General features: G+C 56.4%; 1 protein-coding gene across 4 annotated transcripts; it reads right to left on the bottom strand.

Annotated features, from left to right (window-relative positions):
• Window positions 1–567: 567 nt before the first annotated feature.
• CRYGN (crystallin gamma N) lies at window positions 568–12,510 on the bottom strand. Of its 4 annotated transcripts, none has more exons than XM_003896887.5 (4): window positions 10,608–10,881; window positions 8,729–8,977; window positions 6,909–7,054; window positions 568–912 (listed from the first exon to the last, which is right to left on the bottom strand). In XM_003896887.5, exons 1-4 carry the CDS (start codon window positions 10,626–10,628, stop codon window positions 780–782), a joined length of 549 nt encoding a protein of 182 aa, XP_003896936.1. In that variant the 5' UTR covers window positions 10,629–10,881; the 3' UTR covers window positions 568–779. The 4 variants fall into 4 exon arrangements, 3 of the variants coding, with proteins under 3 accessions (XP_003896936.1, XP_021792127.1, XP_009202517.1); XM_021936435.1 differs by lacking the exons at window positions 568–912; window positions 10,608–10,881 and adding exons at window positions 2,770–3,013; window positions 11,419–12,510; XM_009204253.2 differs by lacking the exon at window positions 568–912 and adding an exon at window positions 2,770–3,013.
• Between the last annotated feature and the right edge of the window lie 1,496 nt (window positions 12,511–14,006).

The raw sequence follows: 14,006 nt of genomic DNA, 5'->3' as shown, positions 1-14,006 counted from the left end.
CCTCTCTCCTATGACGCCACTCCCCTGCCTGCTTCCCCACCCCGTCACCTGCTGGGTCACCTACCGCTAACCAGCCCTCATATGGCACCTGCTCACAGGTCACGCCTTTGGCTTTTACAAGGGTATACAGTTGGCACAACAGACATGATTGCACTCATTTCACAGAACAGGGTCTGAGGCCTGGAGAGGCTTTGGGTTTGCACCAAAATCATGACAAAAATATATCTAAATATGCAAATGTGTGGTGCAGTATAGAGGAGTGGTTAGGAACAAAAAGGATCAATCAGCCAGCCAGACCTGGGTTTTAGTCCTGACTGCTGTGTGACCCTGGGCAAGCTGCTTAACCCGTCTGTGTCTAGCTCTCCTCGTCTGTACAGTGGTGATAAGCGTATCATCATCTTGGCATTATTGTACGTGATAAGTAAAATTACACAGATTCCAGCTACTACAGAGCCTGGCATGAAGTCAGTGCTCCACAAATATCCATCAACATCATCACCATCATCAGCCGTGGGCTAACAGGTGCGAGATTGTGGAGGCCTGAGGGCAGCAGGGTGCCAAGGCCCAAGGAGTCTGTGGAGGGTTGGACAGCTGTTTCAGAAAAGACAGGGCCCTTGCCATGGGTGGCGAGGGCCTCCCGCTGGCAGATATGCCACACAGAAGGCTCCACCTCCCTAACAAACTGGCAGAGAAATGAAAACTGAGGGCATGATTTTAAGCAAACACTTTCCCGGCTCAGAAACGGTGCAGGTGCATTTCCATGTCGATCGGTTCCAGGCTCAGAGCTTTGCAGTCAGGACAGGTGGCTGGGTTGTTGCTGGTTTTGTGGTGGCCTCTTCCAGTCCTTGATCTGATTGAAGAGAGCTGCTTACCTGGAAGTCCTCGGCTCCGAAGCTGCTAGGGCTCCATGCTCTGTGGTTTGCAGGTGAAAGGAGGAGGGGCCGGGGCATTAGGGGTACAGAGCAGGCCTTTGTGGACCCATCTACCACATGGCAGCAGGGAGCCCCTCCCCTTTCCTGGGCGGAGGGGATGGTTGCCTAGTGGTTTCATATCTTCATTTGGCCTCAGCTGTCATGGGACAGCCTACGGGGCTCCCACAGCGGTCATGGCCCCTCCGTCTTTGCCACATTCTTGGTGGGGCATTGTCTTGGGTGAATTGGGTGACTCATCGTGACTCTTTTTCCATTGCTCTCTCAGTGAGGGATGGGGAGGGGTTGGAGGACACCCAGGAACGGGACAGCCATCCCCTGGCCCACCACACTCAGGCCACCACACTCTGCGGCAGAATCGGCCCCTGTTTTTCCTTTGGGAACCTGTGTTCCCTCCCTGAGCTCCCTGCCATGCATCCGTCACCCTCCGGGCCTGTCAGCGTGTCTCAGTTCAATTCCGATAGTAACCCAGGGCTCCCGGGCTTTCCCTGGGAGTCCTGAGCCGGGCGACCAGCCTAGAGGGGCTGATCCCCAGTCCAAACCCCTCCGCCTACTCAGAAAACCGGAGCAAGATGTGTGGTGAGGAGGACCCGGGAACTGAGAAGCCAGTCGGGAGCCAGCTGGTGGGGGGGCCTCTGGGATCTCTGTGGGGGATTAGAGGTTGGACCAGGAGCCAGGTCCCTGACCAGAACGCTGTGGGCACATGGGTGATCCAACCCATGCACCTGGCCCCCCCCGATCCCTCATCCAGCCAGGCCTCGGTCCAGGCACAGGCCGTGTGAACATCTTTGGGGTCTCCATGTCCAGGAGCCCCGTGCTCAGGGACCTCAGGTCCAGAGCCCCTGCGTTCTCCTCAGAAGCCCAGAGCACTCTATCTGTTGCCTCCTTCTGGAGTGGGCTACGGTTTCCTCACAGGCAGCCTCCATTCAGGACTCTCCAGGGGGGCTGCTGGCAGCAGGGAGTTACCTGGGCCACCCCCAGGGACCAGAGTTCCCCCTTGAGGGTCCTTTCCTCTCTCCCCCGTGAGTTGGAAGCGTAGGCGTGGGTGGGGAGGCAGTAGGGGGATACTTTTGGGGACGTGGACCCTCTTATGCTCAGGAATCCCGCTGCCTGGGCTGAGTATCTCCTTCCAGGACAGGCTTCTCCCTCCCTTCTGTCCCCCAGGGGTGGGGTGTCCCCTCGAGATTCAAGCCCACCCCAACAGGAGGACCCAGTGTTCTGGAGAGGGCCCAGGCCTGGAGGAATTCTGCAGGCGGGCGCTTGTGGCTGCACGAGGTGAAGACCCGAGCCAAGGCCGCCGGTTCTGGGTCTGCCGGCCCCACTGCTCCAGGGGCTATAGCTGCAGCAGACACGCCCCATTTCCCTTTCTCCCTGAAAGCCCCTCCATTCCCACAGAGCCCACCTGTTCAAGCTAAACCCCTACCCCGACACTCACCACCACTAATTTTTTTCTCTTTCGCAGGAGAGAGGTCTGCCCTGGGTGCAAACCAACCTTCCAGAGGGAACATTCTTCCCCTCGAAACTCCGAGGCCAAGATTAGCCATGAGGATGAAACCCAGAGATCAGACACAGAGACCCCGGGTCAGGCCTTTGGCCACGTGGCCTGGCAGCCTCACCTTGCTGAGTCACAGAGAGGCAGAGCCCCAAGCGAGCCTGGGGAGCCCTGCACCAGCCTGGGTTCCGGCCCTTCCCTCCCCCCATCGCTTCTCATCACCTCTCCCCACTACTCTCCCCTCTCTGGCCCAGGGGGTCCCTGGGAGTCTGGGAAAGCGCCCTGGATCGTCTGGCTCCTCCCAGGGCTGGGACGCCCATTGCCAAGAGAGCACTCAGAAGCCGCCTGTTGGCTTTGAGGACTTTTATTGCCCAAGGTCCCGAGGTCTGGGTGGGACCGCAAGGGGCTGCCCCTGTCCCCAGAGCTGTGCCTGGCCATCCTGGTGGGAGGGCTCGGCTAGAAGAAGTTGACCACCCTGCGGAGCGACTGCACCCGCGCGCTGTGGGCCTCCCAGTCGGAGAAGCTGCGGAAGTCGCCCCTCTCCACCACGTACATGCGGCCGCGGTAGTTGGGCTCCTCGTACAGGACCCACCTGGAGGCCAGGGGAGTGGGAATCAGGGGCTGCCGGGAAGCCCCCCTGGACTCCAGACAGAAGAGCTTGCACAGCCTGGCCACCCAGCAACCCCTCCCGGCCGAGCGGCCCCTTCACTCTGGGCTACACGAAGGCACCCACGGTGCCCACCTTGGCTTTTATTTCCTTCCTCAGTGCCGTGTGGGGTCCGTGCAGGGGTGTGACACGTGTGGGGACAGGCCTAGTAACGTCCACATTTTAATCCCAGAACTTTGGGAGGCCGAGGCAGGCAGATTTCTTGTGGTCAGGAGTTCGAGAGCAGCCTGGCCAATGTGGTGAAACCCTGTGTCTACTAAAAATACAAAAATTAGCTGGGCGTGGTGGTGCATGCCTGTAATCCCAGCTACTCAGGAGACTGAGGCAAGAGAATTGCTTGAACCAGGGAGGCGGAAGTTGCAGTGAGCCGAGATCGCGCCACTGCATTTCAACCGTCCTTGGCAAGGATGCACTCCCGCCATCACTGCACACCCACGCACTCCTGTTCCCTGATAAGGACCACCTTGCACAGACAGTGCCCCCAGCACCTGATGGGGGGCCTGGCACAGAGGGCACCATTCATTCAGTGAATGCCAGTGGGTTCCCACATGTGTGCCCAACACCGTGTCAGGTACCAGAGGTGCCATGGTCACATGACATGGTTCCTGCCCCCTCCTGCCCTCATGGGGCCTCCCCTGCAGAGGAAATGGGCTGTGGGGGTACAGTTGCACAGAGGAGCCTGCAGGGCACAGAGGAGGGTCAGGGAGTCCCAAGTGGGGCCCCTTCCTCTCCTCCTCCCCTTCTGCACACCTCCGGGGCGGCCACCAACAATCCAGAGAGCAGAAACAGTCAGGACAAGTCTTTACGGAGCCTGGAGGACCTGGGGCTGGTGGGGGCAGGAGAGAACACAGCCCTTTGTCACCCAGGAAGCTGTGGGCCCAGCCCAGAAAAGCAGGAAGGTGCGGTGGGGAGGGAATGGGGGACCAGGAGGAAGGGACTGGAGGTCCAGGGGAGTGGCCTCTGCCTGGGAAGGGGCATGTGATACAAGGAAGACGCCTCAGGACAGCTCGGAGCAGGGGCTGGCCCGACCCTGTCCTTCCCTCACCATCTCTGAGACGAGCGAGGCTTGTCACACTTGGTGCCTGGCACAGTCTGCTGCCTCGAGGGTTGGCGCCAGGAAGGAACAGAGAGAGGCAGAGGGTGTGAGCCAGCCTGGAGCACCTGCTGGGGGACTCAGGGCAGGCTTGGTCCAGCCTGGACCCCACCCTCATGGCCCCCCGCGTCCATGCTCCTTCACACCTAGAGCTTTCTGACCCCACACCTATGCCATAGCTGGGGCCTCAGAGGCACCTCAGGGAGTCAGCTGGTCCTTTCCTACCCTGTGGTGGGCAAGAAATACCCTAAGCCATGTCCTGGGCCACATGAGGGTGCTCACATGGACACCCCCAAAAGGAGGGGGCAGGGAACCGCCCATCCTCCTGTCCCCTGTCCTGGCTGTGGCTACTGGGAGGAGGCAGAAAGGGGAAGGGGCAGGGGCCTGTCCTGCCCACATGAGCACCGTGCCCTTCCCCAGGTGGGGGTGGTTGGGGGCAGAACGCCAGCACATTTTCCTCCGAAAGCCCACCAGGACATGGATCTGAGGGGACGGGTCATGCCTGGGCTGATGTGGGACCCAGAGGGAAGGAGTCTTGGCAGTGGGAGGTGGTGGAGGGGCCCTGCCTCGCCCGCTCTCCAGACCCCAGGAAAGGCCTCCTAGCAGTGTCCCCTCCGGATCCAGGGGACCCGGGGCCGTTACCTCCTTGACAAGGGCTTACATTTGTGTAAGAGTTAGAGTCTTAGGCGGCAAAGGCTGAGCACCTGGGCCCCCACCTGGGGGACTGACGGCTGGCTCCTCGCAGGGACGGTGGGGATTGAAGGAGACAGACTGTGTGCCCCTCAGTCAGAGAAATGTTCATCTCCACCTTCTCCACCTTCCTTCTCAACAAGCCCCTGAGTGCCTGAGTGGTGGGGTGGGCGGGGGGATTGTGTCTCTGGCCTCAGGACATCCTCCATGCAAAGGTGTGACTTGGGCCTTACAAGACACAATTTAGCCAGCAAGTTTTCCAGGGCAAATTCTTGTTTTGGAATGCCACCCCTGGGCTCCAGGTGCCACCAATTTAGGGCAAAATGCAATTTTGTAAAATGGAATCCTGGAGCTAGCTAGAGTGACAGAAACAGCAGATTTCTGCCACTATCAGGCCACCAGGGAAAGGTGGGATGTACACAGTCCCTCCTATCCCTGGGAACTGGTTCCAGGACTTCCCTTGGATGTCAAAATCCAAGGATGCTCAAGTTCCAGATATAAAATGGCATTGTATTTGCATATAACCCACGCATATCCTCCCATATATAGTAAGTCCTCGCTTAACCCCATCAGTAGGTATTTGGGAACCGTGGCTTTCAGCACGCGATATATAACAAAGCCATTTCTCCCCTCATCAATCTTATAATGAATCCACATTGAACAAGACAACATATTCGAGGACCTGCCATACGTCGTTTCACTTAAAGTCACAGTCTCCAAGAACCTATCCCCAATGTTAAGTGAGGACTTACTGGACTTGAAATCATCTCTAGATTACTTATGATACCGAATCCAACGTAAATGCTATATAAATAGCTGTACGGTATCTTTCAGGGAATAATGTACATATTCAGCATAGACACAATTGTGGGGGGATAGTTTCACTGTGCGGTTGGAGCCCACGGACATGGGGTGCCACCTGTGCCCAGCTCTGCCTTGGCTCAGTCTCTGTCTCCCTGCAGTCCCTCTGCCCCCTGCATCCTCTCCAGAGCTCCCTGGCCTTGAACCTCTGGAGTATAGAAGGCAAATTGTTCTTCAATTGCTTTGATAGGAACCAGAACCATGCACAGCCAGCTGGAACCTGTGTGAGGGGCTCTTGGCCTGAGGGGAGGGAACTGAGGCCTGGGAAAGCGGCCAGCTCTGGAACAGGGACAGACACAGGCTTGGCTGTAGTCTCAGCTGTGCCACTCCCATGGGATGGCTGGGCAGTCAGCCTTCTGAGTCTCAGCTTTGTAGAACCTTTGTAGAACGGGGGCAATAATATCTACCTGACGCAGAGGTGTGGGCTGGACAATGAAAATAGATGGCCAACTTGAAGGTGCTCAGAGGGTAGTTGCAAAAGGGGAGTATGCGGGAGGGCAGGAGGGGGCACGAAGGCTGCCCTTGGTTGACCAGGAGGAAAACCAAGTGTGGGGCAGACAAACCCGTCTGGGCCTGGGCAAAATCCCCCCAGGTACTCTCTGTCCAGAAGTGAGCCACCCTGAAGTCCGTCTTCCCCCAGAGGCCAGGGTGCTGGGGGTTTGCAGAGAGGCCCGGTTCAGGGGTCAGCTTTGCTGGGTAGGCGCTGGGCAGGGTGGGCTGGTCCACCCTTCTCCGAGCAGGTGAGCCCACTGTGGCTTTCCAGCCCATAAGGCTCTGGGGGATCCCTTGGTAAGCAGGTGTCCCCCGGCTCAAGAAAACCAAAGGCGGTCTCTTGCATCAGATCAATCGCAGAGAACTGTGCAGCTTTCAAGGCCCTCTCCTACCTCTGTTCCTGGACCGATGCCCTACAGGGAAGGTCTCAGGATGCCTCTGGGGCCCAGGGTCCCTCTCTGAGGCCCTTCTGGGCCATAGGGGAAGCTCCCTGCTGCTTGACTGGGGCAGGTGAGGCAGCTGAGGAAAAGAGAGGGCCTGTGGGGCCAGGGACACGCTGCCCCCTGCTGCAGGTCTCATTCCCACCCCACCCACCAGCCCTGCATGGCGGGCAGCCTCCCACGCCTGGTGCTGAAGGGCCTAGCTGGGCCTCGGGGTGCAGCCACGTGGCTGGCCTGTACTCACGCTCCGTCCCCGTACACCTTGATGGCGTTGATGCAGTTCTTGGCCCAGCCCCCACTCTGCAGGAAGGGGCAGTCCTCCAGGAACTCCAGGCACTGGCCCGTGAAGTTGCAACCCTCGAAGATTTCCAGGCGGAAATGTTCCCCGTGCTCCAAGACCAAGCGAAAAAGAAGGAAAGAAGGAGGCTACTGTGAATTCCCCTCTCCCAGAAACAGAAGCCCCGGGCAGGAAGGAATTAGGAGGCACCCAGGGCACTGGGCACCCCCACCCCACATACTTCAGTCCCGCACTTCTGTTTGTTCTTCCACATGAGATGTGGTTGGAAGAAAGGGTTCTATTACTCTAAAACTGTTTCAAGCCACTGAGCTGGTCTAAGCACCTCTTTCTACAACTAGAAAATCTGAGGTCCAAAGACGCCAAACTGACCAGAGGCCAGCGCTCAGGCTCAGACCAGGGCTGGGGTCTCGGGGCTCCCTCTGGGTGCTCAGCCTGGGGGACTCCTGCCCTGGTCACACCAACACACTCCGGTTTCTGACTTCACTCCGGGGCTGCAGCCCACAGGCAAGCCTTCACATGATAACGTTTTAAAACTGTAATAGAACCTTTTAGTAAAACATAAAGCCAAAAATCTAAAACGAATACCAGATCTCATGTGCTGAAACTCCTGCTGGCCTTGACATCATCGTCCCCTAGGCTCAGCACGTCTCCCTATATGATTCCCGCATTTCCAAAAGACAGAGGAGGGCCAGCCCCTGCCTGACTCAGAAGCCAGCAGGGCCTGGTCTGCGTCACAGCTGGCCCCAGGATAGCTCTTAGGAGAACAGCAGTTCTCAAGATACCAAGGATATTTTTCATATAAATAGCATTATGCAGGGTCCAGGGCCAACCATTTAAATTTCTTTTTTGCCAATTGTACCACAGCCTGGAAGAAATACTAAGAAAGCATTCTTAACAATTTGAGATGCCAAAGCCCAGCTGATTTTGCAACTGATACAGAAAAGAGAGGGGGCCCCACACAGAGGCCCCTTCCCTGGGGTTCCTCAGACGTTCACCAGAACCGCCCGGCCCAGGCATCAGGGGAGGGTCCTCGGCAGACATAAGCCCAGACTCTCTGTGATGAGACACGCATACCCCCAGGCTCAGGAATCCGCCACTTCCCGCCTGAAGCTCCCAGAGCTCACAGCAGGTCAGCGAGTACTCATGACCTGGGGGAACGGCCTTGCTTAAATCCCACCCTAGGAGCAGCTGGACAGAAACAGTCCTTCGCCATGGGGGAGCCATGCCCCTCGTCTGCCCTCCCTGCATACACCTCTTGGCTGGCAGCTACCTGTGTAATTCCAAGGGACCTGCCCCCCAATTTTCCCCTGACTGGCGGGTGATTCTTCAGCTTCCTCCATCAGCCACTCCAAGACCTCAGCATGGAAGGCTCCAGAATGTGCTACAAGACCACCGCACCAGTGGCCACACTAGGCCCAAATCAGCCTCCCATTGGCTGAGTGTCCCTTATCTGGCTGGAAATCTAAATTTGGACGATTTCAACAGCATTTTAAATGGACAATGCAGCTAGATTTTTGGATCCAAAACTTAAAGTGGTTTCCCGATACCTGTATGAAAACTCAGGGCCACTCCCGCTCGGTTCCCAGCAACTCGGCCCCCCACCTACTCACCTCATGCCACAGGTGGCTCTGGGTATAGCTTCCTCAGTCTTACAGACTTTAAAGCTGGGAGGCCCACGCTCCCCAATTCCTTGCCACTGTCTGCCAGGGCTGACCCTCGGTCTCTCCGGCAGGAAGACTCAACCCTCGGTGGACAGGCCCACTCACCATTCCTACAGGCCGACAGGAGCCCATGTGGTCACTGTGGCTGTTCCAGCGGAAGAAGTCGGGGTAGTCGCCGTGCTCCAAGATGAACTGCTGGCCCCGGAAGTCAGGGTGATCGAAGCAGACCCAGGCTCCGCTCTCCACGCGGATGGAGTTCACTCGGTTCATAAAGCCCCGGTCCTGGAAGTTGTCACAGTCCCCAAAGACCTCCAGCTTCCTCCCCGTGAAGTGCTTGCCCTCATAGAGAGTGATCTAGAAAGGGCAGGTTACAGAGCTGAGGGTCAGGGGCTTCTCTCCTTCAGGGTTGGAGGCTGGCGTCTGGGTCCCAGCACCCTCGACGGAACCCCTACTCCCAGGCCCGCCAAAGCCCACTCCTGCTGCACACAGTAACATTATTTGCCAATTGGGCAAAAGCATGAATAGCTGGCAGACTGATGCCATACACAGCTCCTGTTCCTTCCTACCCTTAGGAGCTCACAGTGGAGCAGACAAATTTCAACAGCGGTCTGGGGACAGGGGCTTCCCCTTTGTCTAGGTGCCCATTTCAAAATGGGCTCTTGTCAACTTCCACTGCATTTTTTAACTCATTTTTTAATTCTTAAGACATAAAGCCGATAATAACATTAAAGGAGGTGTTTTCAAAAGAAGAAACTGCACCCACAACCCTCTCGTGGTAACCCAACATATATTTTGCAGAAAGGTTCCTGGGATTGGGCCTCCTTCACTGGAGAGGCTGAATTGGCCGAAGCGCGTCAGGGCCTGGCTCAGGATTAATGTTCTCAAAAGAGGGCTTATAAGTGCCACCCTGTCTCTCTGTGTTTTGTAGGCCACTCCTTTGGGTAGCAGGCACGTATGAGATCTGGAGCTCCATCACCCTGGTGGGAGTTCAGACACCATGTCCTGTAGCTACGTGGCACCCACAGGTTGTCCTTGTCCCGAAACAAAACAAAGGGAAGCAATAACAACCCCCCAAACTCCTTTCCTGCTGTGGAACCTAAAACCCCAACCATTCCCTAACGCTTTGGGTTTCAAGAACTGCGGCCCTACAACAGGCCTGTCAGAGCGCGGTGATGCTCCCCATCACTATGGCCGTTTGCGCCTCACCAGTGTCTCCAGTTCGCTCAAAAAAACGTGAGAAATGCCCTTCCAGGCCCCTTGGAGTCAGGCGTGGCCACATGCTTTCACCAGAAAGGAGGCGGACACCCTGGTGTTCTGCACCCCAGAGTTACTGGGGCCTTTGTTACTGAAGCATCACCTGGCCCATGCGGACTGATACAGCAACACAGTCACCCGCAGACACTCTGGCATGTGGCCCTGGAGAGCAGAGGCTTCATGGGAGTGGCTAGGCTAGGGGCACTGCAGAGAGGGCGGGAGAGCCACGTCTCCCATCCTTCCTGCACCAGGCAGGGCTGGTAGAGGGCCCCTGAGGCTTTTGGGGAGACCTGGGCACCAAAGGGATTCGGGGCTCCCTAAAATCTCAACATTTTTCAGAGAACCAGCCCTGAGTGTCCCTGAAGAGACGCTGAGGAAGGACAAGCCACACAGACCAGCCTTGGGCAAAGAAGCTGCAGCAGTGGGGCCGAGGGCTGTGGGACAAGCCAAGCCTCCCCCACCCCGAGGAAGCCCCAGGGAGTCTGACCACCCTCCCTGCTCCTGACTGCGAGGCCAGGGGTTGGAACCCCGGAAGGAAGGAGTGGAGATGGAGACCTTCCTATCCACCCACACTAGAGAGGCCCCAGGCCGACCCCGTTTTATTAAGAAATTAAACCAGCTTCCCTTGGGTTTGTCATCCAGCAACAGTGTGCACCCTCCTGAATCCCCTCGCACAGGGGGCGAAGGTGGGGCCCTGCCCGGTTTCCTTGGGGTTAAGGGACTCACTCACCTTTCCTGAGCGCTGCGCCATGGTGCGCCCCGCCCCATCCGCGGGTCCCGGTTTATACCGGGCAGCTCGCTGCTGGCTCAGCGCCGCCCCGGACAAAAGATTTGCTGGGCCGGCCCCGGCGCGTTAGTGCTGTCGGGCGTGCTAAGCCCGAGGGGCCACCAGGCTGCTGAGACCCGCCGCGGCCACCCTGTGCCACCGCGAATGCAGCCCGCCCTGCCCGGGGTCTCCGTGTGCTCTCCACGTTTAGCTCCCAGGCCTCCTTCCTCCCTGAGCCCTCCCGCCCAGCCCGCGGCTGCCCCTGTCCTGCCTTGGAGTGGTGAAGGGAGGAGTGGGGGTGTCTCTCCAGCCCTTTCTTCCCCGGCGCTGCCCCTCAGCCCTCAGGCCCATCTCCCTCCCTCCCAAGACCTGTTCCGAGCTTCCCAGTCCACTCCCCTTTCTCACCTGGCTGCACGCAGTCTCACCTTGGTGCCAACTTGTCTCCGGGAGGATGCAACCCAAGCTTCCCGGACAGACAGACAGCGCTTGACCGCCCCTCCCCCGGCTGCTCTGGTCTGAGCTCCCAGGTCCCCACCTTAGACCTCCTGCTCCTACTCACCCAGCCCCTGATGCACGCCCTCCCCCTTTTCCCAAAATGCCAGGCCAGGTCAGGCCTGCCTCTCCTCCCGCTCTCTTCCTGCCTGCCTCCCTCCTTGGCACTCTCCCTCCCTGGGTCCCTCTCTCCTTGAAGATCCTGCCTAGGGTGCCCAGGTGACCCGCGCTGCCCTGAGCTGGGGGCACAGTGCTCTGCCCCTTGCCTCTCTGCTGCACCAACCATAGCACTCTGGACGCCCAGGATCAGTTTACTGCACAAAGGAGTCCCACCGCGGAGGGAGAGTTCCCCAGAGACCTGGACGAAGCACTTGGCAGAAAGCAGAGGCTCAGAGATTGTGGCGTGAGCAGAGCGAACAGAGCCCACAGGATGTGTAGCCCCAGACGGCTGGGGAGATGAGCTGGGAACACAGGACCCATGACTCAGATGGCTGGGGGTGTGGGGGACAGGGCTGTGAGATCAAAGGAGCAGGGGGTAGGTGCTCCACAGCGGGTTCTGCCGGAGAGAAGGGAGGAGCTTTGGGGAACAGTTTGGGCTGGCTCTTCCCTCAAACAGTAGAGTATATTTTTATGACCATTTCACAAATGAGACACTGAGGCCCAGGAAGAGGAGGTTATGTGATTCTTGGGGCAGAGGGGTGACCGTGCCTCTGCTTTGGGAGGTTTTCAAAAGTAGACAGGGCATGAACCAGAACTTGCACGTCACCCTTGAACCCGGGGACAGTCTTCCCCAGGGACGCCGCCCAGCAGGCTGCCTCCACTGGCGACCTTACTTGCCAAGCCACACATTCCAATGTTTGTCTCTGGACGTGGGCCCTGGTGGGGACAGAAAATTAAAAACAAAATCTCCTGCCAACCCAGAAAACTTCTCCACGAAGGTAGTAGAAAAGGAAAACAATTTTATTACTGAATAAACTTTAAACTGGAATGTGAGCTGCATCACGATCTCTCCCCCTGAGAGATTGCAAAGATGGAGAGAGATCTCACTCTTCTGCAGCCAAGCAGACACAACCCATTGCATTCATGTTTTCAGGACAAAATTGCTGATTTTCTCTATCGCTATGACTGGAGGTGGGTTTTGCGATTTGGAGGCAGGTGACAGCTGAAGTCAGGCTTCTCAGGAAACGGGGAGGGTGGCGGCATTTACTGCTTGATGTCAAGACTCAAAGAGGTGGTCCTGGCTCCCAGAGGAAGCACGACTGAGATATTAGACTGGCAACTGGCTTGTGCAGCCATTAAAAAGATTTACACACAGGCCGGGCGTGGTGGCTCAAGCCTGTAATCCCAGCACTTTGGGAGGCCGAGACGGGTGGATCATGGGGTCAGGAGATCGAGACCATCCTGGCTAACACGGTGAAACCCCGTCTCTACTAAAAAAAAAAAAATACAAAAAAATTAGCCAGGCGTGGTGGCGGGCGCCTGTAGTCCCAGCTACTCGGGAGGCTGAGGCAGGAGAATGGCGTGAACCCGGAGGCGGAGCTTGCAGTGAGCCCAGATGGCGCCACTGCACTCCAGCCTGGGCGACAGAGCGAGACTCCGTCTCAAAGAAAAAAAAAAAAAAAAAAAGATTTACACACATTTGAAAATGACAGAGAAGGAAATTCTGCAAGAAAAGGGAGGAAAGGGAAGCCTCATCCCTTATTTTCAACAGGGAAAAGTAAGCCTTAAAAAAGGTTTTATTTTTTAGAGCAGCATTAGGTTCAAGCTGTATTCAGCAAAAGGTACAGGGATTTCCTATATACCCCCTGCCCCTCCATACACACACACACACACACACACACACACACAGACACACAGAGCCTCCTCCACTATCAACGCCCCCATTAGAGTGGTACGATTGTCACAAACGATGAACCTATGTTATACACCGGGACACAGGATGAGAAGTTGAGAGAATGCCGCATAGGCTTTGTTAGAATAACACACACATTTGTAAAGTCTCCCCACATAATGTGGTTGATTTCTCACAGCTTACTACTCTTTGTCCCATTCAGTATATAAGTGTTTGACTCTTAACTTTTTCTTTAGGTCTTCATCTCCTTAAAAGGGATCCCATGCCACATAAAACTTGTATTAAATAAGTTTGTATGCTTTTCTCCTGTTAATCTGTCTTATTTCAATTTATTTCTCAGGCCCAGCCAGGACCCTAAGAGAATGGAGGTAGAACTTTGCTGCCCCTACAGTGTAATGTCATGGTTCCACCATTAGAGCACCACATAGAGTATTCTCACCGCCTTAAAAGTCCCCTGGGCGGGCTGGGCGCGGTGGCTCACACCTGTAACCCCAGCACTTTGGGAGGCCGAGGCAGGTGGATCACCTAAGGTCAGGAGTTTGAGACCAGTCTGGTCAACGTGGCGAAACCCTGTCTCTACTAAAAGTACAAAACTAGCCAGGCGTGGTGGCAGGCGCCTGTAATCCTAGCTACTCGGGAGGCTGAGTCTGTGAGAATTGCTTGAACCTGGAAGGTGGAGGCTGTATTGAGCCAAGATTACACCACTGCACTCCAGCCTGGACAACAGAGTTAAACTCCGTCTCAAAAAAAAAAAAAAAAACAAAGGCCCCTGTGCTCCATCTGTTTATTCCTCTCTCCCCCTTAACTCCTGGCAACCACTGATCTTTTTACTATCTTCACAGTTTTGCCTTTTCCAGGATGTCATGTATTTGGAATCTTACAGTATGTAGCTACTATGGTTTGAATGGGTCCCCCAAAACACATGTGTTGGAAACTTAATCCCCAATGCAACAATGTTAAAAGATGGGGTCTCATGGGAAGTGTTTAGGTCATGAGGGCCTCACCCTCATTAATGGATT

This window comes from Papio anubis, chromosome 4, assembly GCF_008728515.1.
Source record: "Papio anubis isolate 15944 chromosome 4, Panubis1.0, whole genome shotgun sequence".
NCBI lineage: Eukaryota > Metazoa > Chordata > Mammalia > Primates > Cercopithecidae > Papio > Papio anubis.
This window is presented reverse-complemented; position numbering and strand designations above follow the sequence as displayed.